At 33.8% G+C, this 27,074-nt stretch overlaps 1 protein-coding gene across 1 annotated transcript in view; it reads left to right on the top strand.

The window, feature by feature from the left end:
• The window catches only part of LOC149416592 (hemicentin-1-like), an 84,772-nt gene that overhangs the window by 48,583 nt on the left and 9,115 nt on the right, over nt 1-27,074 (top strand). The window contains exons 3-6 of the mRNA XM_089641280.1: nt 14,275-14,401; nt 19,878-20,074; nt 24,820-25,134; nt 26,137-26,285. Coding sequence (XP_089497406.1) covers nt 14,275-14,401; nt 19,878-20,074; nt 24,820-25,134; nt 26,137-26,285 — 788 coding nt within the window. The remainder of the gene's footprint in view (nt 1-14,274; nt 14,402-19,877; nt 20,075-24,819; nt 25,135-26,136; nt 26,286-27,074) is intronic.

Below are 27,074 nucleotides of genomic sequence, written 5' to 3'. Positions count from 1 at the left end.
TGTAAAGTATATATGAATATATTTTTTTATTATTAAAGGAAAAAGTACATTATAAGTAATAAGATTTACAATTTACAGTGGCAATATTTAATATTACTCTTCCAGAGAAGCATTAGCTTGTGGTTGGAAGAGGAGTGTACATTACATTATTGTAGATATACATATAGAATCAAGAGAAGTAGGAAAAAATATATATAAGTAAAATATACTACTAGTAGCTATTAGTAGTATATATAAAAACATGATGTAATTAGTTTCTGGGATAAAGACCATTATTATTTTATTTTTTGTATGATGATTAAATCAATGATGTCATGACATTATACGCATCATCGACTCAAGCCACATTAAATACAAATATGTAAATTATCTCTGGTAACCGGCTCCACCCTGAAAATGATTTAAACAGGATTTTTTTCTAAATGTATTACAAAAATTCTACCAGATATTCTCAGAACCAGCAATTTTGGGTCTCAAGTCTAATCTAATTAAAAAAAGATTAAAATATAGATGAGACCATGAGACCCCCTTCATTTAATTTTTTTTTAAAATTGGTATTTAATAAATCCCATGTTACGAGCTAAAGAGATTCTAGAAAGAAAAATGATATTTTTCAAATTCGACCGAAATAATTTCATCTTTGCACTCGACTTACCTACTCGAAAACGGAAGCTCAAATCAAAAAATATTTTACTACAAAATCGACTCCAAGAGTGATATATGTAGATACTAGATACCCAGTTTCCCGCTAAGATTCCGGACACCGTGTTGAGTAAGGATATGAGATTTAGTACGTAAATATTTTATTTAGTTTGTTCATGAAGATGGTTGATTTCATATTTATATTCACACTCTCAATGTTTTTTTCTGAATTTCCTACCTCTATTCGTATATACCATCAAAATACGTCCATGCTACAAATCTGTTGGGATGCAAAGGATTTTTTTAGTTCCCAATAATAATAATTAAGACAACATAACAGTTTACTTCGGTTAACACTCTCGTACCGGATGGGGGTAACACACTTCCCCGAACGAGAGTTCTTAGTTAATTTCTAAATCAAATATTATATAAAAACGGAAAGTAGTAACAAATATCTGAGTTTTACTGGAAAGGACAAAAGGAATATTAAAAGACACATTGGGGGACCCTAGTGACCCCCTCGGGTCGTAGGTACGTAATTTTTACCTTCAGGTACCTACGTACAATTAAATAGGTATATACACAGAGAAAAATTAGTATTGCTTATTAAAATTATTGGTAATCCGGTTAAAAATGGGATTGCAGGAATTTCGGAAAGCCAGTGCATTTATTTGGCTTAAAAATAAATCATGACAAAATTCAAAAATATTCTGATTTTCATGATCACGTGTTCTGACATCATGATAATTTATTCGTAATTTACTAAAACTTTATCAGGAAACTTATTAATTATTTCGTAAGGCCTGTAATATCATTTTTAAACGGTATACCAATAACTTGAAGAGATTCCTCATAAATTAGCAATCATTTTTTCCATGTAACACAGTTCTGCAATGATTCCCCTTCAGCGCACCCTCAAGTTATTTTTTTGTTTTTATTAATAATTATTCTGGTACACACATTGGTATAATTTTACAATAAAGGAAACACTTTTTTTATATAAACAGTTAAAAAGTAAAGAATAATACATTTAGCAGATTAACCTAAAAAATCCCACATGGGCATCGCCAGTTCGTGGGTATAATTGTGTTTATTAACAGTTTTTACTCACATACATCATACATACATTATCTTTGTAGAAGATTAGAAAATAAAATTGAAAAAATAAAAAATCAGTGTTTACTGAATTACAATTTAAAAGACACGATTGAAAAATATATAAAAAAATTAAATTAAAAATGTTACAGCAGATCAGATGTTAAGGCAAGTAAATGTTTGTATCAATGGTATTTATCCAAGACACAATATGATTCATCAAGCAGTTAAAAAGTAAAGTAAAACTCATTTAACAAAGTAACCCAAAAACCAAGGAGGATTTATTTTTACATTCAATTTCTGTAGTCTTATAGAGAGCATTATACATTTTTGGTGTTATAAAATACGCATGTCTTTGCGCAAGTCTGGTTTTACACAGTGGAACTTTAAAAACATTATTTAACCTATTACTAAATCGGTTTTCATTTTTTGTAAAAAGGGTATTTCGAGCAAATATATATTTTAAGCATTGGAAATAGTAATTTTTTCTTATCTCAAACAATTTAGCTTCTTGCTTTACTGTATATCAGTAATTTTTAGTAATGTTATTACTATATATTTTAGTAAGGTTTATCTTACAAGGGCTCCTACGAGAGAGCAACTGGACGAGTGCAATCTGTATATCTCTTTAAGCGAACATAAAGAGCAACAACTGGTATACCGGCACAAATTTGTGTGTAAATTCGTTCTCAACACCAACTTTTAATCCTCCATAATATGGGTGTGTCAGAATGTTTTTTGTTTTGACAGTTACGCGTCAAACACAGGCAGCCAGATATAGCGCCTGCTGACTTTTCCCTATGGGGGCCACTTTAATTTTTTTAACCTAATACCACCCACCAATTAAATGTACCAACTTAAATGTTTTGGTAATTATTCGGGGTCACTGGCCACACTTAATACGTTTTTTTTAAATAAAACCTTTTGATTTACCTTAATGACTATAAAAGGAAAATTACTGCTTTTGGAAAAAAATTATTTTACCATTTTAATTTTTAATTACGTAAAATGAAAATTCATTTTCGTTGTATGGGATAGCAGGCAAAAAAATCGGTTGATGTCATTTTCTTATGTTGGTATTCCTGATACCATACGAGTGGCTAGATTTACCATTTACTCTATGCTAATTAGGTAGGTACTATTTTGGCCGAATTCTGAACATAAAATAAAGGTATATAGGCATGTTTTATGAATAAAGATATTTCTTATAAAAGGTTAGGTTATTATAGGTTAGGTTAGTATTGGTTAGTTCAGGATAGGTTAGGTTACGTTAGGTTAGGTTAGGTTAGGTTAGGTTAGGTTAGGCTAGGTAAGGATAGGTTAGGATAGGTTAGGTAAGGTTAGAATGTGTTAGGATAGATTAGGGTTGTTGTTGTTTGGTTAGTGAATGAAAAGGGTTTCTTTTAAAAAAATAGTATTAAGCGTGGCCAGCGATCTCGAATATTTACCAATGTTTTAAAGAAAAGAATCACAGATGAAATAAGAGCAGGGCTCCAGCGAATGCACAAAAAATTTTGTTCCTGGCTAAATTAGTGTGAAGAAGTAGATGGTGCTCGGTAAATAAAATTTCAAAAACTGCTCTGTAATTTTAACAAGTTTGAGCCCATTATGGTGTTTCAATTTTAAGTATCAAAAACGAAGAACATTCTACATAACATACGATCACCTCATTTGAAAGCAATCAAACTAGTTTGTATAATGAAGAGATTTTACCTAATACAAAAAAAACATCAGAAACTGATATTTCATCTCGTGTATTAAAACCATAGTGGTCCAGCACCCAGAAGCTGCAAGAGATCTTATCATACATCACGCAGTAATTCCAATGAGATTTATGTCATCTTTGCATAGTAACTCGACTTATTTAATCAGCATTTTCGTAGTTTTGGTTTCCCGACAAAGATGATGTCCCCACAAAACTGGTTAATAAATTTTAATACTTACAGTTATTTATTCGTTTCTTTGTCATTCATTATGATAAGGTGCTTTGTTTAAGTTGCGTGATAAATTTTATAAAACGTGATCATAAATTAATTAGCGGGTAACTTATTGAATTAATATAAAAGAGTAGATCTTTGTTACTTAGGTGTAGCGGTATTATGGGTAAGTATAATTAATGATAAAAATCCTGTTACAATGATGAAAGCAGTATTTTTGCATGTTTTAAAGTTTTTTTTGTTTTGTCGCTTATTTTTTTAAGCACACCGAAGTGCGACAGAAGGGAAACAGAAAATTTATTCGCTAATAAATTCTCGATGTTTTTGTGCTCATCAAATGGCAGAAGAAGGGAAAGAGAAAAAATTTTCGCCAATAAATTCTCGATTTTTTTGTGATTATAAAATGCAAAAGAAGGGAAATGGAAAATTTATTCGCTAATAAATTCTCGATATTTTTGTCCTCATCAAATGGTAGAAGAAGGGAAAGAGAAAATATATTCGCTAATAAATCCTAGCTTATAAATGGAATCAGAAGGGGAACCGTATCTGCACGAAATCATTAATAATTTATTGTTGTTTTTTTTACACCCATCAAAATCCAACTGAAAGGAAATAGAAAAATGATTCGTTAATTGTCAGTTTTTTGGCGGGAATTCAAAGACAACAAAAGGAAAAACTATTTTGAGTAGTCAAACCATTTTAAGTTTTACCTTGATTTAAAAAAATAGTTGCAATGCACACAAAAAAGTAATGAAGAAGCAAAGGGATACTGGGAGCGTGTAGCGGAAAGCGTAAAATAACGGGATGATGGAAACGAAAAGCAAGAAGCGGAGAAAAGCAACAACAAAAACTATAAGCGAAAAGCTGATAAAAGAAGATGAAAGCGAGAAGAAACGGGAAGTAAAAATAAGCGGAAAGCGAAGAGAAACGAAAACCAAAGCTCAATCAATACATTTGTTGCTACCCATCCTCATTCCAATATTGGCTTATTAGGTTGCCATGTATAATACTGGACGATTAAATTCCAACTTCCTTCCCATCTTCAGAACACGTGTTCTAAGTCCGTTTGTACCGGACGCGCCGGGACAGGAGTTATTCTGGCTGGCGTGTTATTAAACCGTATTGATTAAAAAATAATTAATAATAATAATAATAATAATAATATTCTTTGGATCATTTCCATAGCGCCGTTATAGTGAGAAAATCAACTCAAGGGGGCTTCAACTTAATTTATAAATTTAACCTATTCGAATCACTAAGACTTATAACTTATCACTAGTGGCTTATAACTAAGGTAAATAGCTAGTGACTTACAACTAAGACTTGTAACCAGTGGCTTATAACTAAAATTAATGGCTAGTGACTTGCAATGGTAACCTAAACTAAATCATAAACATAAACCAAAGTATAAGAGGTAAATAAGTTTCCTAAATGCCACATCCGATGAATTGAAAATATATTATCAATTTGGTGGAATATCTTCTGGTTTAAAGGAATTTCGAATGTCTGGAATCGTAAATAAACGATGTATCAGGAGAGCTAAACCGAAGCTGAAGAGAAAATCCATAGAAGTGTGTTGCAAAAATTCTTGGCTTCATTCTCCGTATTGGCAGATACTTTAAAAACATATCAACCACAGACATAGGGATTAATAGACGAGAAGATAATGGCGAGGGGTAAAATCAACTGTTGAAGAACGAAGGGAGTAAGGCTGACTGTGATTCGTCAATAAATCAATCTGACAGTAAATAGGCATCTCGCATTATAATATCACCATTTAGTTCTTAAAAGTAAAATCTGCTTTTGAATGAATAGACATTTCTACATGGGAGCGCAAATTACTCGCCACGTTATGAACTAATTTGCGAAGTCCAAATTCGGCAAAGTAAGGCAGCTTCTATTTTCAGAGTCGTAGTTAGTTTCAGAGTATTTAGTTAAGACACTTTTACAAATGTCTCATAATTTACTTACCTCAGTAAACAACGATGAGCACACTTGAGAATCGCTACATTGTGATGTGATAGTATATGTTTCTAAAACTGATCCATATAATACGGTGTGAATAAGCTTAAAATAAAGTAAAATAATGCTTACTTATGGAATGTAATACGACAATTGGGTTTATTCTCTTTTTCACATCTATTTTTACAAGTTTTCATATCACAAGTCAACATTTTGCCGTGTTATTTCGTAAAATGAACCGATGATGCCTCGACCATAGTTCGCACAAGAATGATGACGTCACGTTTTCAAATTTCACTTGAGGCCATATGCGAGCCCAGCCGGCTCGATGGAACCGGTATGGGGAGTGGGGATAATACGCTTTTAATCACTTAGGGCAGGTCTACTAATATTCATATGTCTATGATATCAACATTCAAAATCTTACATTTCTCTTTAGTTCGAAATGATATCGAATATAACTGTTGTATTCACTCACTTTAAAATCCACTCCGATTCCATTGAAAAAATTCGGCACAAATTTCTAAAATATATTAATTATAAACTCGGTCTACCTATAGAAAATATAAATTACAACTACTTGATGAAAGAATTAAAATCCGATAGATGACTTATTTCCGACTTGAGTTTTATTTTTTAAATTATTAGGAATTATAGACAGCTCCGATTTACTAAGCATACTCGACCGAAAATTCTTGTTGATTACAACAGCAAAAATAGGAGTCATTTAGATACTCGTTTGTACCAAGATTGCATGCAGTTGGCAATACTTTCGCAGAAGTTGTAGATGTGTCCAAATGCACGGAATATAGTTACAAGAAGGCTATAATAATAATAATAATTAAGGTTAGAATAATGCTATTATTCTGCATGGGTTATGTATAATTTGAATAGCAAATTTTACTTCATAATTACTGTTCCACTTAATAATTATATATTTCACATGTTTTTAAAATCCCTTATGGGCATATAATATAAAAACATGATTGTATATACTGTGTTCTGTATAGTTATCGTCTTGGTATGAAATACACTTGAGGTCGGGAGTATTCAATAAATGCTACGATTGGTCAAAGATAACGAATACCTTATTATCGTAAGATAATTACAATTAATCTCTAGCAGGACATACATCTGTTCTATCAGAGGCAGAGTTATTCTAACATGGGACGCAACTGGAAGTGAGCTTCCTACCTAGAAATCAGCTAGCTTCGCCTGCACTCGCAACCATTCGGGTACAACCAACACGCTATCTCTGTCAGATGATGCAAGTACCGCCATCTACGAAAATCCCTTAAAAGTACATTTAATTTTAACGGGATAGTAATTATATAAATCTACACCCTCTACCACCATCTGGTATGCGGTATCAAAATACAATACATAAATTAGTCATTTAGATATTTGAAATATTTTTAATTATCTTCAGCAGATTTAAGGAAAAACTTGTGCTTAGTTTGGGTGAATCTCTTCACCCACAACACACTTCTATGGGTAAATCTCTTCAGTGGCTGAACAAGTGTAGCAACTGTGTTACTTCCAGAGCCATTAAAACTACAGCTTTCCGAGATTTACTATTTCAAATTAATGGATGTAAATATATTCATTTTAACGTGTAACTTTAAAAATTTCTGCCATGTTGTTTTAATATCCAATAAAGTGGAAATTTATGTTGCCAAACATCTCATTATAATCCTCCATTAATGGGTTTTAATTGTATATTTAAATTATATAATTTAGGTTTATTGTAAAAAAAACACAAAAGTTACTTGGCGGTGAGTTACTGAGTAATAAATGACCTTTAAATTGTTAAAGAAGCCGTGTCTCATGGACTCCAAGTTTCCTAAGTAATTTATATCTTTATCCGAGTTTGAACTCTGAGAAACAAATTAGCCAACGATTAAAAACAAGTAACACTTAGCATGGTAATGGATATTTTAAACGAGTAGATTAGGTAGTTCGGCGGCCTCTGTAGTTCGGTGGCTAAAGTTCTGATTGTAGATTATTACTTGTTAGATTCTTATCGAAATGTAACTGACGTGGATTACTTAAAACAAATCGTTAATTCTTAGCCACCTACGATAAGTATATTATATTAATGTTCAAGGAAATTGTGCTTTATTGCCACGATTACGACATGAAACATTATCCAAAAACAAAAATATGTATTTCTAAAAACAACAACCGATAATAACTAACCATTTTGAAAGAGAAGGGATGTCTAATGGGCACGGTATATACCCTGTATGCCAATTTAAAAGAATTCTGTTATCGATCGATCTGTTTGTTTCGAAACAAATATTTGATAGGAAAGAAACGTCAGGTTGATAGGTTGATGTCAAAGGCATTATTTTTTTAAAAGTTATTGACAGAGCATAGCGAAGTCTTGTTTTAACTCGACCATTTAGCATTTATCTGTCTGTAAATTTATTTATTACGTTCCGGTTCCGATTTCAAGATGGTGGCCGTTATAATGGTTCAGTAAATATTTTATTAATAGAATGCTTTACTAATTAGGTAGTTAGGTATTTAAGTAGGTACGTACTTTCAAATCTTATGATTTCAAAGAAAATTTTGGTTTTGATTTAAACATACTTTCTTGGACGCGAGAGCTACTGTATTTAAAAAAAATGACAGAGGATTAAACCTTATTCCCCAGGGATTGACTGAAATGAGTGAACAGCCCTTCCTATTTGGATGAAACCGAGATTATTTTTATTTTTTTATAATTTCATCCAATTTAAGAGATATGCGTTTGTGCGTAATTGCCACCAACAGTTGATAGAATGCATTGTCATCGATAACTAGCCTATCTGCCGAGTTTTAGTTCGATCGAATGTCGGGAAGTGGATAAGTAGGTAGGAAATATTTGCATTCATTTACGAAAATAAAATTGAAATTCATATAGATGTAGGTATTTAAAAATAGTTTAATATTTCAGAAACTGTTTTTAATTAAAACACCATCACACAAGAGTTACAATCTGAAAAAAAGAGTAATAAATCTAACTGTGTATCCTTCAAATGAATAAACAATACGTGTTAAAAACGAAAATGAAAAATATTATTTAGAAATAACGTTCTAGTATTTTCTACTACCATTGGAAACCAAATTGTGTCGTTTTTAATTAGTTACAAGCGATATGCTGAAATAGGCCAAACCACGCAAATATAACGCGTCTATCACATGCTATAATCGTGTGATAATGTATATCCAAATTTTTGTAAACGAGTTTTTTTAGAACTTCCATTTAGATATAAAAAAATCCCAAAATGCTTCCAAAACAATGAAAAATCGACATGCTTGGTCCCATATGTTATAATAAAAAATAAAATACAACAAAGAAAACCCTTTCTAGCGTAGGTATAGATACAAAATGAATGCTAAACATTTTGTTAAAAAATATCATTCAATTTAGTTAGATATTTTAGTCATTAGTCCAAAAAAACATTTCGTTAAAAAGTGTCATTCAATTTAGTTAGATATTTTGCCATAAGTTCAAAAAAACATTTTTAGCAGAACGGTTCAACGTTTTTTACCAGAACACCCAGACCATCTGCTTTGTGGTAAAAATTATTTAGGTCGAAATAAACACTTCGATTTCACAAGGTAAAATATAAACCCGGAATTTCCCAATCTTCATTTACAAATTAACATTTAAATTCACTCATTTAAGTGTATTATAGAATAATGTGTGTTTGATATGTATTTTTATGTTTAATATTCGTTTGAGTTTTCCGCTGGATGTATATAAAAAAATAAATAACGTTTATAACATTTTTACAATTTTCAAACCTGCATTCCATTTACTTGTTCGAATATAATTCAAATCCATGAAAAGGAATGTTATTTTATAGTGACACGTCGTGTCATTCCAAATTCGAATCTTTACAAATTAATATTTTGAATTTCGAATTCCCTAAGATTCTCAATTCAATTATTCAAGGTTTGTTAATTTATGTTATATCCAGGGAGCATACAATCCGATAAACATATTTTCAAAATACCGATGTGTACATTTTGTGGCCTTAATTAAAAATTCCGTATCGGTTTTATTAGATTTTCTAATGTGAGCCTTGCGTGTAATAGTCGTAAAGTAGGAATTTCAATGAAGTTTCATAGGCGTTAAGTATCCTGTTGTTCTAGGTGTCACCTTTAGTTAATTGGTGAAATCAAAAGCTATAATTAATTAGTCGTGTTGGCAGGTAGGAACCCATACTAAATTACGAATGAAACATTAATTATGTAGGCACCTTTCATCGTTTGAATATTCCGTGTTTTTTATTGTTATCAATGAATCTTCGTTGTTTTAAAATATGTATTTAAAAATATACGTTCGTTTATGGTTATTTAAAAATCTTATAATTACTGACACCCACTCGTATTCGGACGATATTGCGCATAGGTAGGCAACTTTTTGCCAATTATCTGCCCACGTCTCTTCTCACTAATGAGACAAAACAGGGGTACGCAAATTATGGTTTGACTACAAGTAATACATCTTTTGTCATGTTTGATTTCGTTATCAAGAGCCAGAATAATGGGCGTTTCACACGATCATTTTTAACCCAGATTCCATATGGTTTGGGTATGAAAAAATATGTGTTCTATTTGGTACCGATTTTCGTACAGTTTACAACATGTGTTTATTACTGATTGTATACCTACGTGTATTAATTTCTATTCGCGAGTGTATTTTTGATTATTTGTTGACGGCAAAGGCAACCGGCAGATGCTTTCATGCGATATATGGTTATACTCAAGGTTTATCATTCATTTTTTGACGATTTAGTAGGTACCATCTCAATATAGAATTTCTTCTCTAATGGCAATTGCAAGTACGAAAATAATGATCATGCAAAGCAAATATTTTCATGAGGGTCCAGATATAGTTTCCATTTGGGGATACGGCAATTCATCCACACGCTCACCTCACACTGCATAACAATTTACAAAATGTATTGTACTATTTTTGTTGTTGTGGAAAACATTGCCATTCTTTTTATATTATGTAGATGTTTAAAGTAAAAATTGTATTCTTAATCCTTTTGAATTTCCCCAGTCACATGTATTCATCGTCTCATGCAACTCTTCTGTTACACCGTTTCTATTCTCGGTCCAACTTTAGAACAACCCGTGGACGCGCATGTCTCCGCCCCTTCGCCCCACTCCTAAAAGGACGAGCGTTAACACATTTAGACCCACTTTTTTAACAAATTAATTATTTAATTTATTTTCCTACCGATAAATAAAATAAAAAATTAAAACATTTTAATACATTCAAATAATGATGATGATAGTATTACAATACATATTGTACTTTATTAGGCATCAGATTTATCAAATCGGCTAAGAAATCAATCCAAAGTTGAAAATATCATCATTGCCATTAAAAAAAAAAAAAATTTTAAAAGCTAACGAATTATCATTATTGTCCTCTAGTTCATCAACAATGTGATCGATATTCCGAATTTTTTTTTCGATACATATTTATTATCATTGTCCGTTGAGGTTTGTGCACCACCTATAAACATAAAAAAAAACCGATCAACACCAACATTCACAAATTTTATACATATATTACCTATCTATATCCTTGAATTATAAAAATGCATTGTTGTAAATCGAATAGTCATACAAATAACACATAAATAATGTTTACCTGTCCTTTTTTGTTTTTCGTAATTGGTGATAATGAATTCGGACATATCGGCTGAACATCCATTTTATAGCAGGGTCTGAATGGGTTAATTTCTCTAAGCGCAGGCACTAACGAATAACGAATTGTCAGCGAAGATTGCCGGAGATAGCCGAGCGATGGCGAAGGAAAGGAGCGGGGGGGTGGTATGCGCAGAACGAACCTAATTTGGTACTCCAACAGGTCGTTCTTATCGTGGACAGAGAATAGACGTGCTCCAACTGAAGTGCATACTTACATACGTACATACTTAGATCATACGTCCTTTCTTTGCCATTTTTATTTTTATTTTTATGTGAATACCGCTCAAGAGTCCCAACTGCTTACAACCGTCTGGAGCCAGTGAGACTATGGCATCTCCAGTTGGGATATGTTGTGAGGCTGAAGGTAGTGGGGAGAATTAAGAGATATAAAGAGGAGGGTGAGGAAGTACCCAGCTATTCAGATCTGGTCACAAAATATGGCTAAAGCCATTTCAAGCAATATTTCGATTCTTAATGGTGGTCTTACAACTGGGCTATACTGAGAGTATCCAACTCTAAAACGTGCCGCAAATACACTAAATATTGTTTTTATTTAATAAATTGTGAAGTAATTCATTTAAAATTTACTTGCGCACGCCGGGATTTGAACCCGTGACCTAGGAATTGCTAGTCGAGAGACTTATCCCCCGACCACGGATCCCGTCAATGTCTCACGCCAATTTATCAGTAATTATCACGATTGGTGTAATTAAGTCCATTTTGTCGTTAAAAGTGGGTGAGGATTTTGACCTTTCACAGTATTTAAACAGGTGTAAAAATTACAAAAAAAGCTGTTCAACAACATAATAGATGTTTCTAAGAAACACAAGAAAAATTATCACTACAAGAATTTGTCAAATTCTTCAACACAGGTGTTAATATTATTAATTCAAATAATAAAAAAATACATCATTTTGTCCAGCCTATTCTACCCCAGATCGGCTATTCAAAACAACTTGTCGAATGTGAATTATTGGACAAACATTTTATAACATGGTTAGAATTTATGAGACATCCATAAATACCTCTTCGTCAAATTAACATAGCGTTAATTACATCATCGCTCACAATTTGTTTCTAAGAATCATTTCATCATATTGTAGCGGTTACTGATTATTTACAAATTAAATTAACCGGTTCAATTATGAACCCCTGGAAGATTATTTACCGTTTTTTGTTAAGAACTATCTGACCTTTACCCGGCGTTGATCGGGGACTTATGAATGTTTTTAGGTTGTGAATTCTAGTGTTAGTGTTAAGGGATTTGTGTGGAAATACTAGTATTGTATTGTAATACGAATCTGTTTCACTTTATCGTGCCATGTCTTCCTCGGGCATCCTCGACTTCTTCAACTATTCACTTTCAAGTCATAAATTCTCCTTACACCCCTTATTTCGTTCATCACATACGCCACATGTTACCACACACATGTAATTGATTGATTTTTCGTTCATCACATACGGCACATGTTACCGCACATATGTAATTGATTAATTTTTCGTTCATCACATACGCCACATCTTACCACAAATATGTAATTGATTAATTTTTCGTTCATCACATTCGCCACATGTTGCCACACACATGTAATTGATTGATTTTTCGTTCATCACATACGCCACATGTTACCGCACATATGTAATTGATTAATTTTTCGTTCATCACATACGCCACATGTTACCACACATATGTAATTGATTAATTTTTCGTTCATCACATACGCCACATGTTACCGCACACATGTAATTGATTAATTTTTCGTTAATCACATACGCTACATGTTACCACACATATGTAATTGATTAATTTTTCGTTCATCATATATGCCACATGTTACCACAAATATGTAATTGATTAATTTTTCGTTCATCACATACGCCACATGTTACCACGCATACGTAATTGATTAATTTGATCGTGCCATCTCTTCCTCGGGCATCCCTGACTCTTTCTACAATTCATATCCGTATACCGTATTGTAACTATTTAAAAAAACTCCATTAAATTGACTTTTATTCGATTCCATATATATCGTTCTCGTACAGAGATAATTCGTAAAGTCTTCCTCGGGTGTCCCCAACTCCTTCTACAATTCAAACTATATACTTTTTAAATCACGTACGATTCAGTCAACAATTGATAGATAAAAATATCAAACTTTGAAAACTTGGGATGTACAATATATGTATTTCAAAGTAATGTACTTACACGCATATTAATAAATATGATACAACACGGTTTAATTTTCGATTTTTTACAATAGCTCCACACAGGAGGCCCTGAGAAAAATAATTTCCCTCAGGGCTTGTGACATCTTTGGGGATGCTGGGTGAAGAGTCTTTTCAAGGAAAGTAAAGACTGAAATTTAGGGAAGCAAAAATATGGAATAGAAATCTGAGGGTCAGTGGGTCCAGGAGGTATGAATCCATCCTTCCCACTGCGATACAAGGCGATGGGCCAAAAGTGTCCGGCTGGGGAGATCAAAGGGTCTCCCTCAACCAGAATCTTCCGATCCGGCCCGCCATGCAGTATAGATCTATAAAAACCTCACCCCTGCCAAACCACCAAATGTAGCGAATCACTTGTGGCAACCTATGACAGAGCTGTTGTTTATCCAATAAATGATTCCCGAGGCTGCGGTACCCATAACCGCATCCTAAATTATGTCATCTCTGACAATTGGGTTTGTTTATTATTTGAACCCCGTCACGTTTAACTGACGATTAGCACCATTTTGACATTTGAACTACCCCCGCTAAACGCCGATCCTTATTGTGTTTCCATCGTCATGCTAAACGGCTTTCCAAATCAAAAATGGGCCAAGCAATCAAAATTGCTTAAATTATTGATTTTATCGTCGATAAAATATGATTAACTGTGCACCAATTAACATGATATACATTTGTTTTGTTCCAGGAGAGATAAAGAAGATCGAAGCCCTTCTGGGCGGCAAAACTGCGCTGCCCTGTGACGTCACGACCAAGGATAACAATGACTCCCTTCTCCTGCTTGTGTGGTACAAAAGCAATAAACCCTTTTATAGGTAATCAAATCACTATACTCTTTACGCTCTTCTTTTCTCCGGATACTATTATTTTTAAGCTGGGCTTTTGGACTCACTCGAACCCAGCGTTACGACTGGATTTCTTACTATACAGGGACGTTAAAATTTTAACCAGTGATTCCTGACATTATTTGGAATGAAAATGAAATTTTGATCTCCGCTGACTTTTTGAACACCCTGTATATTTACTTCTTAATTTCGGATGACAAAATTAATTGTGGCATACGTGGTCCTGGCGCTGATATCTCCGTGGGAACCTTCCTTATTGTTACTTACATAGATCGTTTTCGAGAAAGAGATATTTTTTGTTGTTCGATTAATTGGTAGGGTTTTTGACGTACTCGAACGCTGAGTTACGACCGGATTTCTTTTTGACAAAACAAATGTGGCATGTTTTCCTGCCGCTGAGAGTTCTGTGGAAACCTTTCTTACTGTTGATACCTACGTGGCCGAGTGGTTGAAATCATTTTATAATCGGATTCATATTCACAGGTTGCGAGTTCGAAACCTTTCGTGGGCAAAATAAAAATAAAAAATCAAATATCAGTTTATGTAGTATCTACGTTATTCATAAATAATTTATAAAATAAATTGAAGTTGGTACATTTGCAACAAAGTGACACGCATCTATTCAGAATCTAACTTTGCTTGCAATGGCTTTTTCCATGTTTAGTGTCTATCTAGCCAGGTTCTTCCCAACCTGTCGCTTTCACATCTTTTTTAATTTTATTTATATTAACTCCACACAGGAGGCTCTGAAGAAAATAATTTCCCTCAGGGCCTATGTCATCTTTGGGGATGCTGTGTGGAGGGTATACATCTACATATACTTCAGCTTCACAACATAGTTCCATTGATTCCGGGCGGTTGGGACTATTAATTTTAGACAGAACCTGTTTCACCGTACATAGGGAATCTTCATACTCGTGACGTGATGATTCGCACATTGGTGAAACAGGTCCAGTCTAAAATAAATAAATAAACAATTTTATTAAGATTTTTATTTAAAAAAAACACGAAGCCAAACAAACAGATTTCATACTACATTTCGTATTATTTTACAAGCCCTTACCTACATCTCCATTATCGTATTTGACCAGTCGTATCGTGCGATAATATTTGTAAGAACGAGTAAAAATAAATAATAAAAATAGTGGTCGTATCCGTAAATCGGTTTATCCAAAATCCCGAAAAAAGTCGTAACCCATGATACGACTGCGTTTGGTACGTCCATCTAATTTATCTTCTATCGCTAAGGTTTTCTGTGAAAGGGATTTAGTTTTAATTAAGATGTGTACGGGAACTTAACGATGGCGGAGAAACTCCGTGACGTAAATTGGTCATAAATTTTACGGAGTAACGTTAACCTTCACTAATAGAAGTAGGGTTTAATAGACAGAGGTTTCCTGTGACTTTTTTGGAGGATGCAATTTAACGTGAGGATTTTTACACGACATTTTAATCGACAAGTTGATTATCGATATTTTCAAGTCTAAGGAAAACGTTTTTTTGTTGATCTGTTGATATTTTGGGATATCTCTTCGATTATATCGAGATGATAGGTAGGTACCTACTCTCAAAATAGACATAGACAGGTAAGTACTACCGAACAAAGTTGTAGACAGTTTTTAATCGACAAATTGCTGGTACCTATCGCATTAACGATAGTGTATGTAAACATTTCATTAAATATAGGTGGGTGTGGCCTAATGGTTCTGTAAACTTTTAAAGTTGGCACTAATTTATAGGTTGAAATAAACAAATTTGACGAACTGATTTTTTTGTGAATACCGCGCAAGTTTCCCAATTGCCCAGACCAGTGGGACTATGGTATATCTAGTTGGAATATAATAAATATTATTTCTTCTCTTATACCAAATATCTGTACGTAGACATTCAAATGAATAGACGAGCCAATCAGAGAAAGGGCAACAAACCATCTGCGAGGAGCACGGAAAGCGGCGTGACCGTCCCACTTTCTGTGGTTTGTTAATAAATGAATCTGACAATATACGGCCAACTCGCATTGTAATATCTCCATTCGGTCCTCGAAAATAAAATCTGCTTACGAATTACTAGACATTTTTGTAATGGCTCGCAAATTGCGTAGCTGCGTAAAAAACTTTCACATCTTCCAAATTGCGAACTTTGCTTTTGCTGCGCATGGTCTGCTTATTTTAACGTGTGCTCTGCAGTGGTCAATGTACGACTAATGTCATAGTTTATTTAAAGCATTCTCGAACCCTTTTCGTGTCAACAATATGGTCACGTGGTTTCCCTCCAATGATACCCAGATTTCATGTTAGGGGAAGTCTATTAATTTGGACGTCTATGGTTTAGAGCAAAGATTTTTCACATGGGGATCGGTATGAAAAAAAGCATCGTGTAAAACGAGCATTGGCTAACCGAGGAATAGAACTCACGACGCTCGTGTTCCCAACCCGACGCATTTGCCAACTCACGGTCTAACTCACTAAACCCTTTCAACTCTCCGGGTTAAGATTCGTGTTATTAGATCATGTAAACCATTTGAACATGGGTATTGTGGGTAGGTCCGCCGTATACCGTATCGATGTTCAAGATGGGTCCAGTGTTTTATGTACAAAGTTCCTTAATGAGGAAATTTGAGATACAATATATATCCCTTCGTTCAAATTCAACATGTCTCGGGGAAACAAACGTGAAAGGGTATTCAGCGAAAAGGTGAGGTAGAACTCACCATGTCGCCCGCCTCAAGGACCGTTAACCGTTGTAGACTATTTGGCGCCCCGGGCAAATAAATATTTGGCGCCCCTGGCAGTTTTTAATATTTTTAATACGGTCGTAAATATGCATTTAAAAATAAGTCAAATTAATAATGACACTTCAGTATCCAGTGTGTAATACTTTGGGATTGTTGATCTGTTTTTATTTTTCAAATGTTTCTGGCTTTCACCCTTCGAGGGTGCTCCAGGAGTTATGTTATGGAGAGAGGGAAGTTATACATTTTTTTTTTTAAAGAAAGACAAACATTCCCGGGTTATAACCCAACAATGTTTGAAAATCTTATACTACCACCACAAAAAAGCCGAAAATGTTGCTTGTGTTGTGATGGAGGACTTAGCCAGCCGAGGAATCGAACACGCGACGCTCGGGTGAGACCCAAGCGCTATGCCCACTCAACCACTGACCGGTCATTGTAATATATGATTAATATAATAATTGATCTATTTCATATTTGAGATACTTCTCCCAAAAAGTTTTAAATTCTACAAATATAGTAGTTAATTAGAATGCGTTTGAATTTGAACAATTTTTGGAGGATAATTTATTTTGGGATGTTTGATATTATTTATTTTCATCAATACTGAGATTGATTTGTATGGGAGTGAGTTACTTTTTTTTTTAAAGTTGCAGGAGGCAGCCGACACACGAGACGTTGGTTGCGGTGGCATGAGTTGGAAACTATTTAAAAATCCATACAATTCAAAAAAGTCTACCAAGTGTCAGATGTTGTGTGTGCACCTCCATAAGGCCTTAGATATATTATATGCGCATAAATTTGGCGTGGCATGTACGTATTATATGTTGGGCTGACACACTACGCTATAATCTTCCTCAAGAGAGGGTCAGATCAATTAGGGGACTGCCGCGGAATATCATTTCTTTGTATAGGATATCACTTTTGACAGATGACAGCTACTTAATTATGGCGCTCCGTAAATTGTTTTGACCCCTTCTCCTGTCGTAGTTAGAGAGGGGGCCGCATAATTTTCAAATACAGCCTGGCTAGCAGATCACAGCGCATATCGTCGCCACGCCCACACTTATAGCACATCATATTTTTAGGTGTGACAGTTTTGTATGGGATTGTTTGGCTAGCAATATGGAGTTATATAAAACGCTTTGAACTTATAGCGTAATCTGTCACCCCATGGATTTTGGTTATGCAACTGTTACAACCAAACTATTACCGCAACTAAAGTCTCTCGTGTGCGGCCGGCCTTATTTAAATATGTATTAACATATTACTTAGTGTTCGTACGTACTAACATTATGCATAAAATGTTTCCTTTCCTATAATTTGTTTTAACGGCGATATGAATCGTAAAAATTCTACGAAATGTTTATTTACCTGGTACAAGTTTAGTCTTCTCCATCGCGATGTGCATAAATATATTTTTTTCTAAAATTATAAATAAATAAAACATATCTTAATAAAATATTTGAAAATTTGCACCCCCTAAGTCTTGGCGCCCGGGCAGTAAACCGGATCATTCAGTTCCACCACACGTCCTGTTCCGTATTCCGTACCGCTTCTATTTCGACCCTAAAATTGTACAAGCTGAACCCTTGTATAGTATAGTATATCAATACACGGTACTCCACCCTTATTAATTTATTGAAGAAGTTATATTAACTGTTGTAAAAAGGTTTGGATTGTTGGAGACAAGTTCTGAGAACTGAGCGGTAATGTAGTCTTCCTCTTTATCGACAAGGTGAAGATTATTCATTTTTACCGCCAGTGAAAGCAGATCTACTAACTGCACTCTGGCGGTAAAAAAATACACCAGCCCCCTTGCATCATTATTGTCACTAGCACCACCATAAATAAACCACACACAGATATCAAAAACATTGGCATTCGTGACTCTCGACTTTCTTGGACGTACTTGACTCACATTAAGGCGATGCACTACGTCGTGTAATATTTTGAATCGAGCCTCTATCAATAACACACCTTACGTAGGGCTTAAATTCCCGCTTCACACTATCCACCTGTTTTGATTTATGCAAGAAAAAAACATGGCCAAAAAGTGCCTTTTATTTTATTTTGAGGATGTTCAGGCATAAATATTTAATTTTTTTCGATCATTTTATAAATAACTTAATTTGCCACATTATACAATAAAATCATAACCGAAAATGGGTTCGTAAGTAGGAGATTTTGAACTTTAAAGCAGTTTTCATTGGCATTATACATTATTTTTTTCTGGGTTATAAAAAGACTTATCTAAAAAATGCTCGATTATTTCAAAGGCCAAGATCTATTCTACTATTCTACTATTAAAGCATCTGAAACATTTCTAGGTGACAAAATGTTCAAACCAAAAACACATAATTTTGCATTACTACGTATGGCATCGCCTTAACCAGTGATTCCTGACGTTATTTGGAGTAAAACACGCAACATTTTTTTTGTTTTTTTGAGTGACCAGTAACGACAAGTGAAAGAAAAAAAACCTTCGTTTTTTGTTTACATTTTTTACTCCAAATAATGTCTGGAATCACTGGTTAAAGTAAGTCAAGTACCTACGTCCCTCAACATCATTTATATAATTAATATGTTTAAATACCTATGTCATAATAAACCACCTTCTGAATAAGCTTAGTAGATGTGTTATTATTCTACACATTCCTCAGACGCCATAGTATAAGTACTAAAAACTAACTATATGTATTATTATTTGTGCAGTTACGATGGACGACTGTTGAAGCACTGGCGCAGCAAGGACTTCCCCGACAGCAGCAGGGTGCTGTTTACCTTCCACCGGGACCCCGCGGCACTGCTGCTGGACAGGGTGGTGCCGGGAGACCAGGGCACCTACCGCTGCCGGGCGGACTTCGCCCTATCTCCTACCAGGAACGCGGGCATCCTGCTCAACGTCATCAGTAAGTTGCACCCCATTTAACTGTGTCGGTAAACAAGACCCAAACAAACTTTCTGCTGGGCTTTCTCGGTTTCCACTTCCTGAAGTTCGGAAGAGAGTTATGCCATAACCTACTTAACCTTTACCGCCGTCACCACCTGCAATGCAATAACCTTTAATTTTGAAAAGTTCCAGTATAATGAAATTAAAACATCAAACAATTCCAAGATATTCATGTTAAAGATAATATCTTATCAGAGATTTACCAATGATTTATGGTGACAGGATGACTCATCAAAATGACATTCTAACATAACTTTAAAAAATGATAGAGAGTCATGAAAAGTGATAGACAAAAATTTATAAATTAGTTTTTTCCATCCCTTTTATTGACTTAATATTACTTAAATTGGTGTTGAGTTATAATGGAATCATGATTATTATATACCCTTCTGGAATCAGTATAAACCGCATTTGTACTGATTTATTTATTTTTTTAGTTGCCGTTCAACTTTCTCTAGTACATATTTGTTGTGTCAGCTTCATTCGAATGCGAGATTTTCTTTTTAAAGAAATAAAACGATTTACTATTGCAATATGGATACGGAGTTCATAAAAATGCTTTCATTAGATAGATACCTAATTAAGGCCATTATTCAAAGGAAAAAAACTGTAAAACTGTCGTTTATAAATATAATTTTTACGAAATACTGGGTATTTAAAAAAAATACAAAAATTGTTATAACATTGCAAGGATTAAGACCAAATATTTTAATTTAATATAATTTAATTTTAGAGCGAGATAGATATACCGGATTCATTCCGCTATAAGTCGCTTAAGCCGGGAATACACATGCCTGTAGCTGGCACACTTGCATGCAAGCTCCTTGCACATGCCAGCTACTATCATGTGTATACGCTAACTTGCATGCCTGTACCTGCCTTGCAAGTAGATTGCACAACATTTGATTTACTGGCATGCAAGTTGAGGGAGGGGACGAGGGGGGCTATGAAACCGGCATGTGTGAACGTCGCGACAGGTACGGGCATGCCAGTAGCTGATCTCTCATTAAATTAGCCACACATTGTACTGCCAATTGCAATACGATGATATTTAATTCACTTCGAATGTTTTCCATTGCCAAAAAGCTTGAGACTACTCAGTCTCAGAGTGATTTGAGACACGTACTGTCTAGTGACTGGCATGTGTATACGTCTTGCAAATACAGGCATGCAAGGACGCAACTTACATGCAAGTTTAACTTGCATGTGTATTCTCATTGCGCCAGTAACTTGTACATGCCATTAACATGCATGCAAGCTACTGTTCCATTTTACAGGCATGTGTATCGCCGCCTTTAAACAGGCCATGTCTACAGCATGGTTCAGAAGAAAATAATTATGATGAATTCTCGGTTCCAGAATTTTACCGAATAAGTTGTTGGACAATGAAGTGAGTATACATAAAAATTGAAAACAAATATTTAACATTTTTATTAATATTTTTCGTGTATTTGATCATCAAAAGCATAACAGAATTAGAAACATACATATAATTCAAGATAACATTAGAAATGCTATAAGAACAATAATAGAAAAATGTATAATTGCACAGTTATAAGGAGACAATAATAGTAGTATCTTAAAGATGGATATAACCTGTATTGAGGCAGAATTTTGAGGAAAATAATTTCTGCACAAATTTATTTTTATAGTTTACCAATACATACAGGGTGTTCGGGGGTAAAGTGCGATAACTTCGGGAGGTGATTCTACATGATGGTAGAAGTAAAAAAATTCCAATGTTTATTTTCCCATACAAACAATTCAACTTTTTAACCTAAAAACTAACTTAAAACATTGGAATTTCAAAAAAAAAATTTTTTTTTGTTAAATCATATAGAATCACCCCCCAAAGTTAGCGCACTTTACCCTCGGACATCTGTATAACAAATGTGTTCCTATAAAATTATTTATTTACTAGTAGGTACCTACAACATTACTCATTGTTCATCGTACAACCGTATAAACTAGGGCATGTTGTATGCTTGTAACTCTCGCAACGCCGGGTGTTATTGATATTATTGTTTACAATTACCTCGGTATTTACGGTTGAATCGGTCACTTAAATATTACGTATTTACATAATAATATTATATGATTGCACATACTGATGGAACATACTTTGCTTTAGAATAAAAATAAATTCTTAGTTGGTTCTTTTCGCTGACACAAACTGATCGATAAAAATGCCCATTTTTAGCAAAGGCATACTTTTAAAATGTGATTGGCAAGAGCTTTACGAACAGACGACCATTGACCACCGAATTCCGGCGGTATAAATAAACCACTCACTCACGGCAAATACAAATAAAAAATGCGTAAACGTGAATCGTAAATTCATTAGCATAACATACTTAAAAAAAGAATGATTGTAATTATTTCTAATTTTTCAATAATATTTAAGTAAAATATGTATGTAAAAAAAAACTAAATTATATCAATTTGTAAGTGCGTAAATAAATAGACAAATTGGGGGATTTTTGTCATAAAACGCGTCTAGCATTTTATTAATAATAATTTTATCTGAAGTAAAATTGAAATTCTGAAAAGTGCTAAAGATAGATAATTTATTATTTCAGAATATTGTATAATAATATGACATGAAATATGTGTTGTTTATTACAATATTGCATTTAAAAATTAAAAAAGAAAGTTAAAATTAAAGTTTTATTATAATATAAAATTACATACTTTTTCAAAATATCATATACTAAATAATTAATTTTACAATATAAAATAATAATCTTTCGAAATCAATTTATGTTTTTTGTAGAAAAGAGTCGATACATCTAGAATTCGATTTAAAATCACTAATTTTCGGCTGTGTCTGGTAATACTCTCTTAGGAATTGGACCACAACATGTCGCGTTTGATTTACAAATAATAATTATTATAAGTACCTATAAGGGGGTTTATTACGTGTTACTGTTATTTATGACATAGTTACCTATTTTCAAATGATTATAAAGTACCCAGTATCTAGTGTTGTCAGATCGGATTTATTTTGAGTAAACATTCTAAGAATTCACTCGTACAACTCCCGACTATTATTGTGAGATTATCGATTTGTTGCCAAGTTGTACCAAATCGTCGGATGATTTCTCTACCATTTAATGTCCACATTAAATTACCACAGGGTGTGACATTTATATGTGTTTATCTAAATCTCTCCATAAATTTTAAACCATATTTTTATTGAATATTCTCCAGATTTTGACCTCCCTAAATATGGGAGGTGTTATGGTGGTTTATTTTAAATTAAATTACTTAATATGAGTACTACCATAATAATGTTTTTAGGTAGGTAGGTACCTACTAATATTCACAATATCTACAAAATTACAGGTAAATCATTATAAAAAGACTCTTGCTTGTATAATAAATATCCTTTAAAATTAAAATCATTGATTTCCTCCAATAAACATATACATTAGAAGTATTTCATAACACATTAAAAAATTGTGCCTACTGTGTATATTTATGTATACTATGCATTTTGGTCAAACGGAAATTTTATTAATTAATTACTTAAAATTATTCTCGCTTCGTCTTCATCTTCTACATCCATTCTTGAATTGTATAATTCAAAAATAAAATAAAATACTGATTTTATTTTATCTGGCATTTTCACAATATTGTTTAAACAAAAACCTAGTTAACAACCGCTCTGTAAATTGCCATCTCAACACAGGCGTTACACGTCTAGCGAGATGGGCAATACGCATTGATGATATTAGTCTATGGCAACACGTCATTATTGTAATTAAATGTAATATTGCTGTATTTTTTAAATTTATGTTCTTGTTCTTTTTATTTTTGTTTCTTGCATATTTTATTTTTTAATGTAATTTTATTTTTATTATTTCTTTCTCATGTTTCAAAATTGTACCACCTACATGTAAAAGCCCTCTGGGCATTAAATAAATAGATAAATAAAAATAAATTAATTAAATTAAAATAAACAAATAATAAAAATGTATAATGATGTACTGGATGTATTAAAAATTTTAGAATAAAAATTTACATAAGTAGAAAATGTTAAAAAAGGTATGTTAAGGGACCCACAAAACACAAAAAGAAAGAAAAGTGTCGAATGAATTCATTAGTGAACCAATCTGCCGATGTTGAATTTCGGCATGCGGCATCTTTCACTAACGCTCGGAATGAAAGAAAAATGAAACGTCTGGACACGGAATGAACGCTAGTTCATTTCTCTCAGTACAATTTGCAGTTTTATTCGTGCAGGAATACCAAGACGCACAATTTCGTTCGACGGCATCATAGTGGGAAAGGATGGATGAATGTTCATTTCTATATGATTCTGTATGTCCTGTGTGAACGTGAAATGAAATAAAAATGAACCCTCCAATACCTGCTTTCAATTCAATCAGAATGTATGGGAAGAATTTAGAGGTATCATAAGTATTCTACAGTTTGTATTTGCTGTAAGTACCTTTTTGTGATCTAAGTTTGTAATCTTCTCTGTAATAATACTCACTGTTTTATGCAGACCACGATAAATAAATAAATAAATTGCGTGCCTAATTGGTTAAAAAGTCTTTGAAACTTTCAATACTATCTGTGTGCACAAATACATTCAAACGTGTCCTCTTTAAAATGATTTGCCTGTTAATCATAAGGACTTAGTAGATACCTGGGTACAGACAAATCTGTTACAAGTACTTATTATTATTTTCTTTTTAGTTCTACCCAGCAAGCCGTTTTTCATGGACGAGATCGGTTCGAAGGTAGAGCATTCCGTGGGCCCCCTCCACGAAGGGGACACCCTGCTGCTGACCTGCCTGGCCGTGGGCGGGCAGCCCCCGCCCCGCCTGAGCTGGTGGAGAGGCCCCACCCTGCTGGACAGCACGGACGAGCCCAGCGAGGTGCCGGGCGTGCGGGAGAACCAGCTGTTGGTCGTGCTGACGAGGGACTATGCGGGAATCACAGTACAGTGCCTGGCTAATAACAACAATGTGACGGCTCCGCTATCTTCCAATCTTCAGATTGATCTCTATGGTGAGTTATATTGCACAAGAGTTCTAACTGCTTAGCAAATCTTAGCGAACCTGCAATCCAGAGGTTGCAGGTTCAAATCCCGGCTTAGATGCATTTAAAATAATAATACAGTATATTTACAGCACGTACCAGAGTGGTAGATACTCTTGAGTATCGCCCGGTGAAAAACCACCATTTAGAATTTAAAAGGTGCTTGAACTGGTTTTAGCTGCGTTTGGTGTGAATTTGGTTTCTGAATATGCAGATACTTCCCATCCTTCCTCTTCCCCATCTCCTTCCCCTCCCCATTACCTTCAGCGTCACAACATGCCCCAATTGGTAATGCCATAGTCTCACTGACTTCAGACGGTTGAGAGCGGGTGAAAATCTTGTGCGGCATTCACATTTAAAATATACATATATACGAGTGTTAATATATGGATGTAACTACTGTTCTTAATCATGAACAAAAAAAATTGTGACTTCATTTGGATATGATTGTTACTTGTATAAATATAAAGAATATATTATGAATTTTTTCCGATTTTATGTCCGGGTTAAATCTTCCCCATAGAAAAAACTAAACCCTTCCACACACTTTTCCACAAATGATCATCTTGTCAATCAACATTATGCAAGTGCATTATATAAGCAAAATAAATACAAAACAATACAAGAACAACACGTCAACTCACCAGAGATCAAATGTGAAAATAATTCACCGACTCCAGATATTTTCATATCAGAGGGTTCAGTTCGGTAGAACCAAATATTATTATTATTACTATTATGCCTACATTGTATTATTTTGCTTGCTGTCAGTAAATTACCAAAAATGATGCCATAATTAAATAAAGGTAGTCTAATAAAAAGTAGATTTCTAAATGCCATGGTACTGGAAACGGTAAAACTGGATACACTTAAGGTAGGCTCTTGTCCAAGAATGGACTCCAGAAGGCTTAAAGAAATAAGATTGTACAGGTGTATAACTGACTACCATAATATAGTTGTTTTGAATTTCAGTGAGTCCTGAGACTGTGAGCATCTTGAGCAGTAAGCAGGCGCTGTCAGCCGGACAAGAGTACGAGCTGCCGTGTTACATCAATGGCTCTCATCCGCTACCAGAAGTGTCTTGGTGGCTGGATGGAAAAATCATTACCGACCAGCAAATTGTAAGTTTAAGAAATATTTCATTAAAAAATTGGTTCAATCCTGTGTTAGCGAAGTCCTCCATCATTAAAGAAAACAAATTATTCACTTTTAAACCTTCAGGTCTCTGGCATATTGACCGTAACACTTCTTTAAGAATTTTTTTGTACTTCCGCTAAACGTATCCGAAAATTAATAACTGTTTTTGAAAGGTGATAAAATACGTTTTCAAATGTATTATTACAAATACACAATTTGGGAGGCGGGTTTGTGTACCGCCGCCCCTGGAACCATTTATTGGATAACCAACACTTCTGACATAGGTCACCCCGAGTGGATAGCTACATTTGGTGGTTTAGCAGGGGTGCCCGGGTTCATCGGATGAGGTGTGTTCCTATGTGCGGTCAATGAAAAAAAAAATATATATATATGGATATAAAATATATATATATATGTATATGCATAATTTTTTAAATATTAAAATTTTTAAATCCCACATAAAATGTTTTAAAAATTGTCACTTTATGTTTTTTCATCTAAACACTGAACTAAAATTACCGATTACAAAAAAAAACAGATATTTTATTAGACAAGTGTATTATAAACATTACTGCCGCCTAACTTTTTTTCAGTTTCATAAAATTTTCTCAAATTGTGGTAGGAACCTTTGGTTTCATAGAAGTGTACATTTTAATCGTCTGTGGTTAACTTCTATATTTGAAAGTAAAACTTGGTATTTTTTCTTTCTAACACCATTTACTAACAAAATAGGTTAATTTCTAACTATGACGGTAAGGAAAAACAACGATTTC

This window comes from Hesperophylax consimilis, chromosome 16 (assembly GCF_061612785.1).
Source record: "Hesperophylax consimilis isolate HC1 chromosome 16, BYU_Hcon_1.0, whole genome shotgun sequence".
NCBI classification, from domain to species: Eukaryota; Metazoa; Arthropoda; class Insecta; order Trichoptera; family Limnephilidae; genus Hesperophylax; species Hesperophylax consimilis.
The sequence above is the reverse complement of the archived record's forward strand: the minus strand, read 5'-3'. Positions and strand labels throughout refer to the sequence as shown.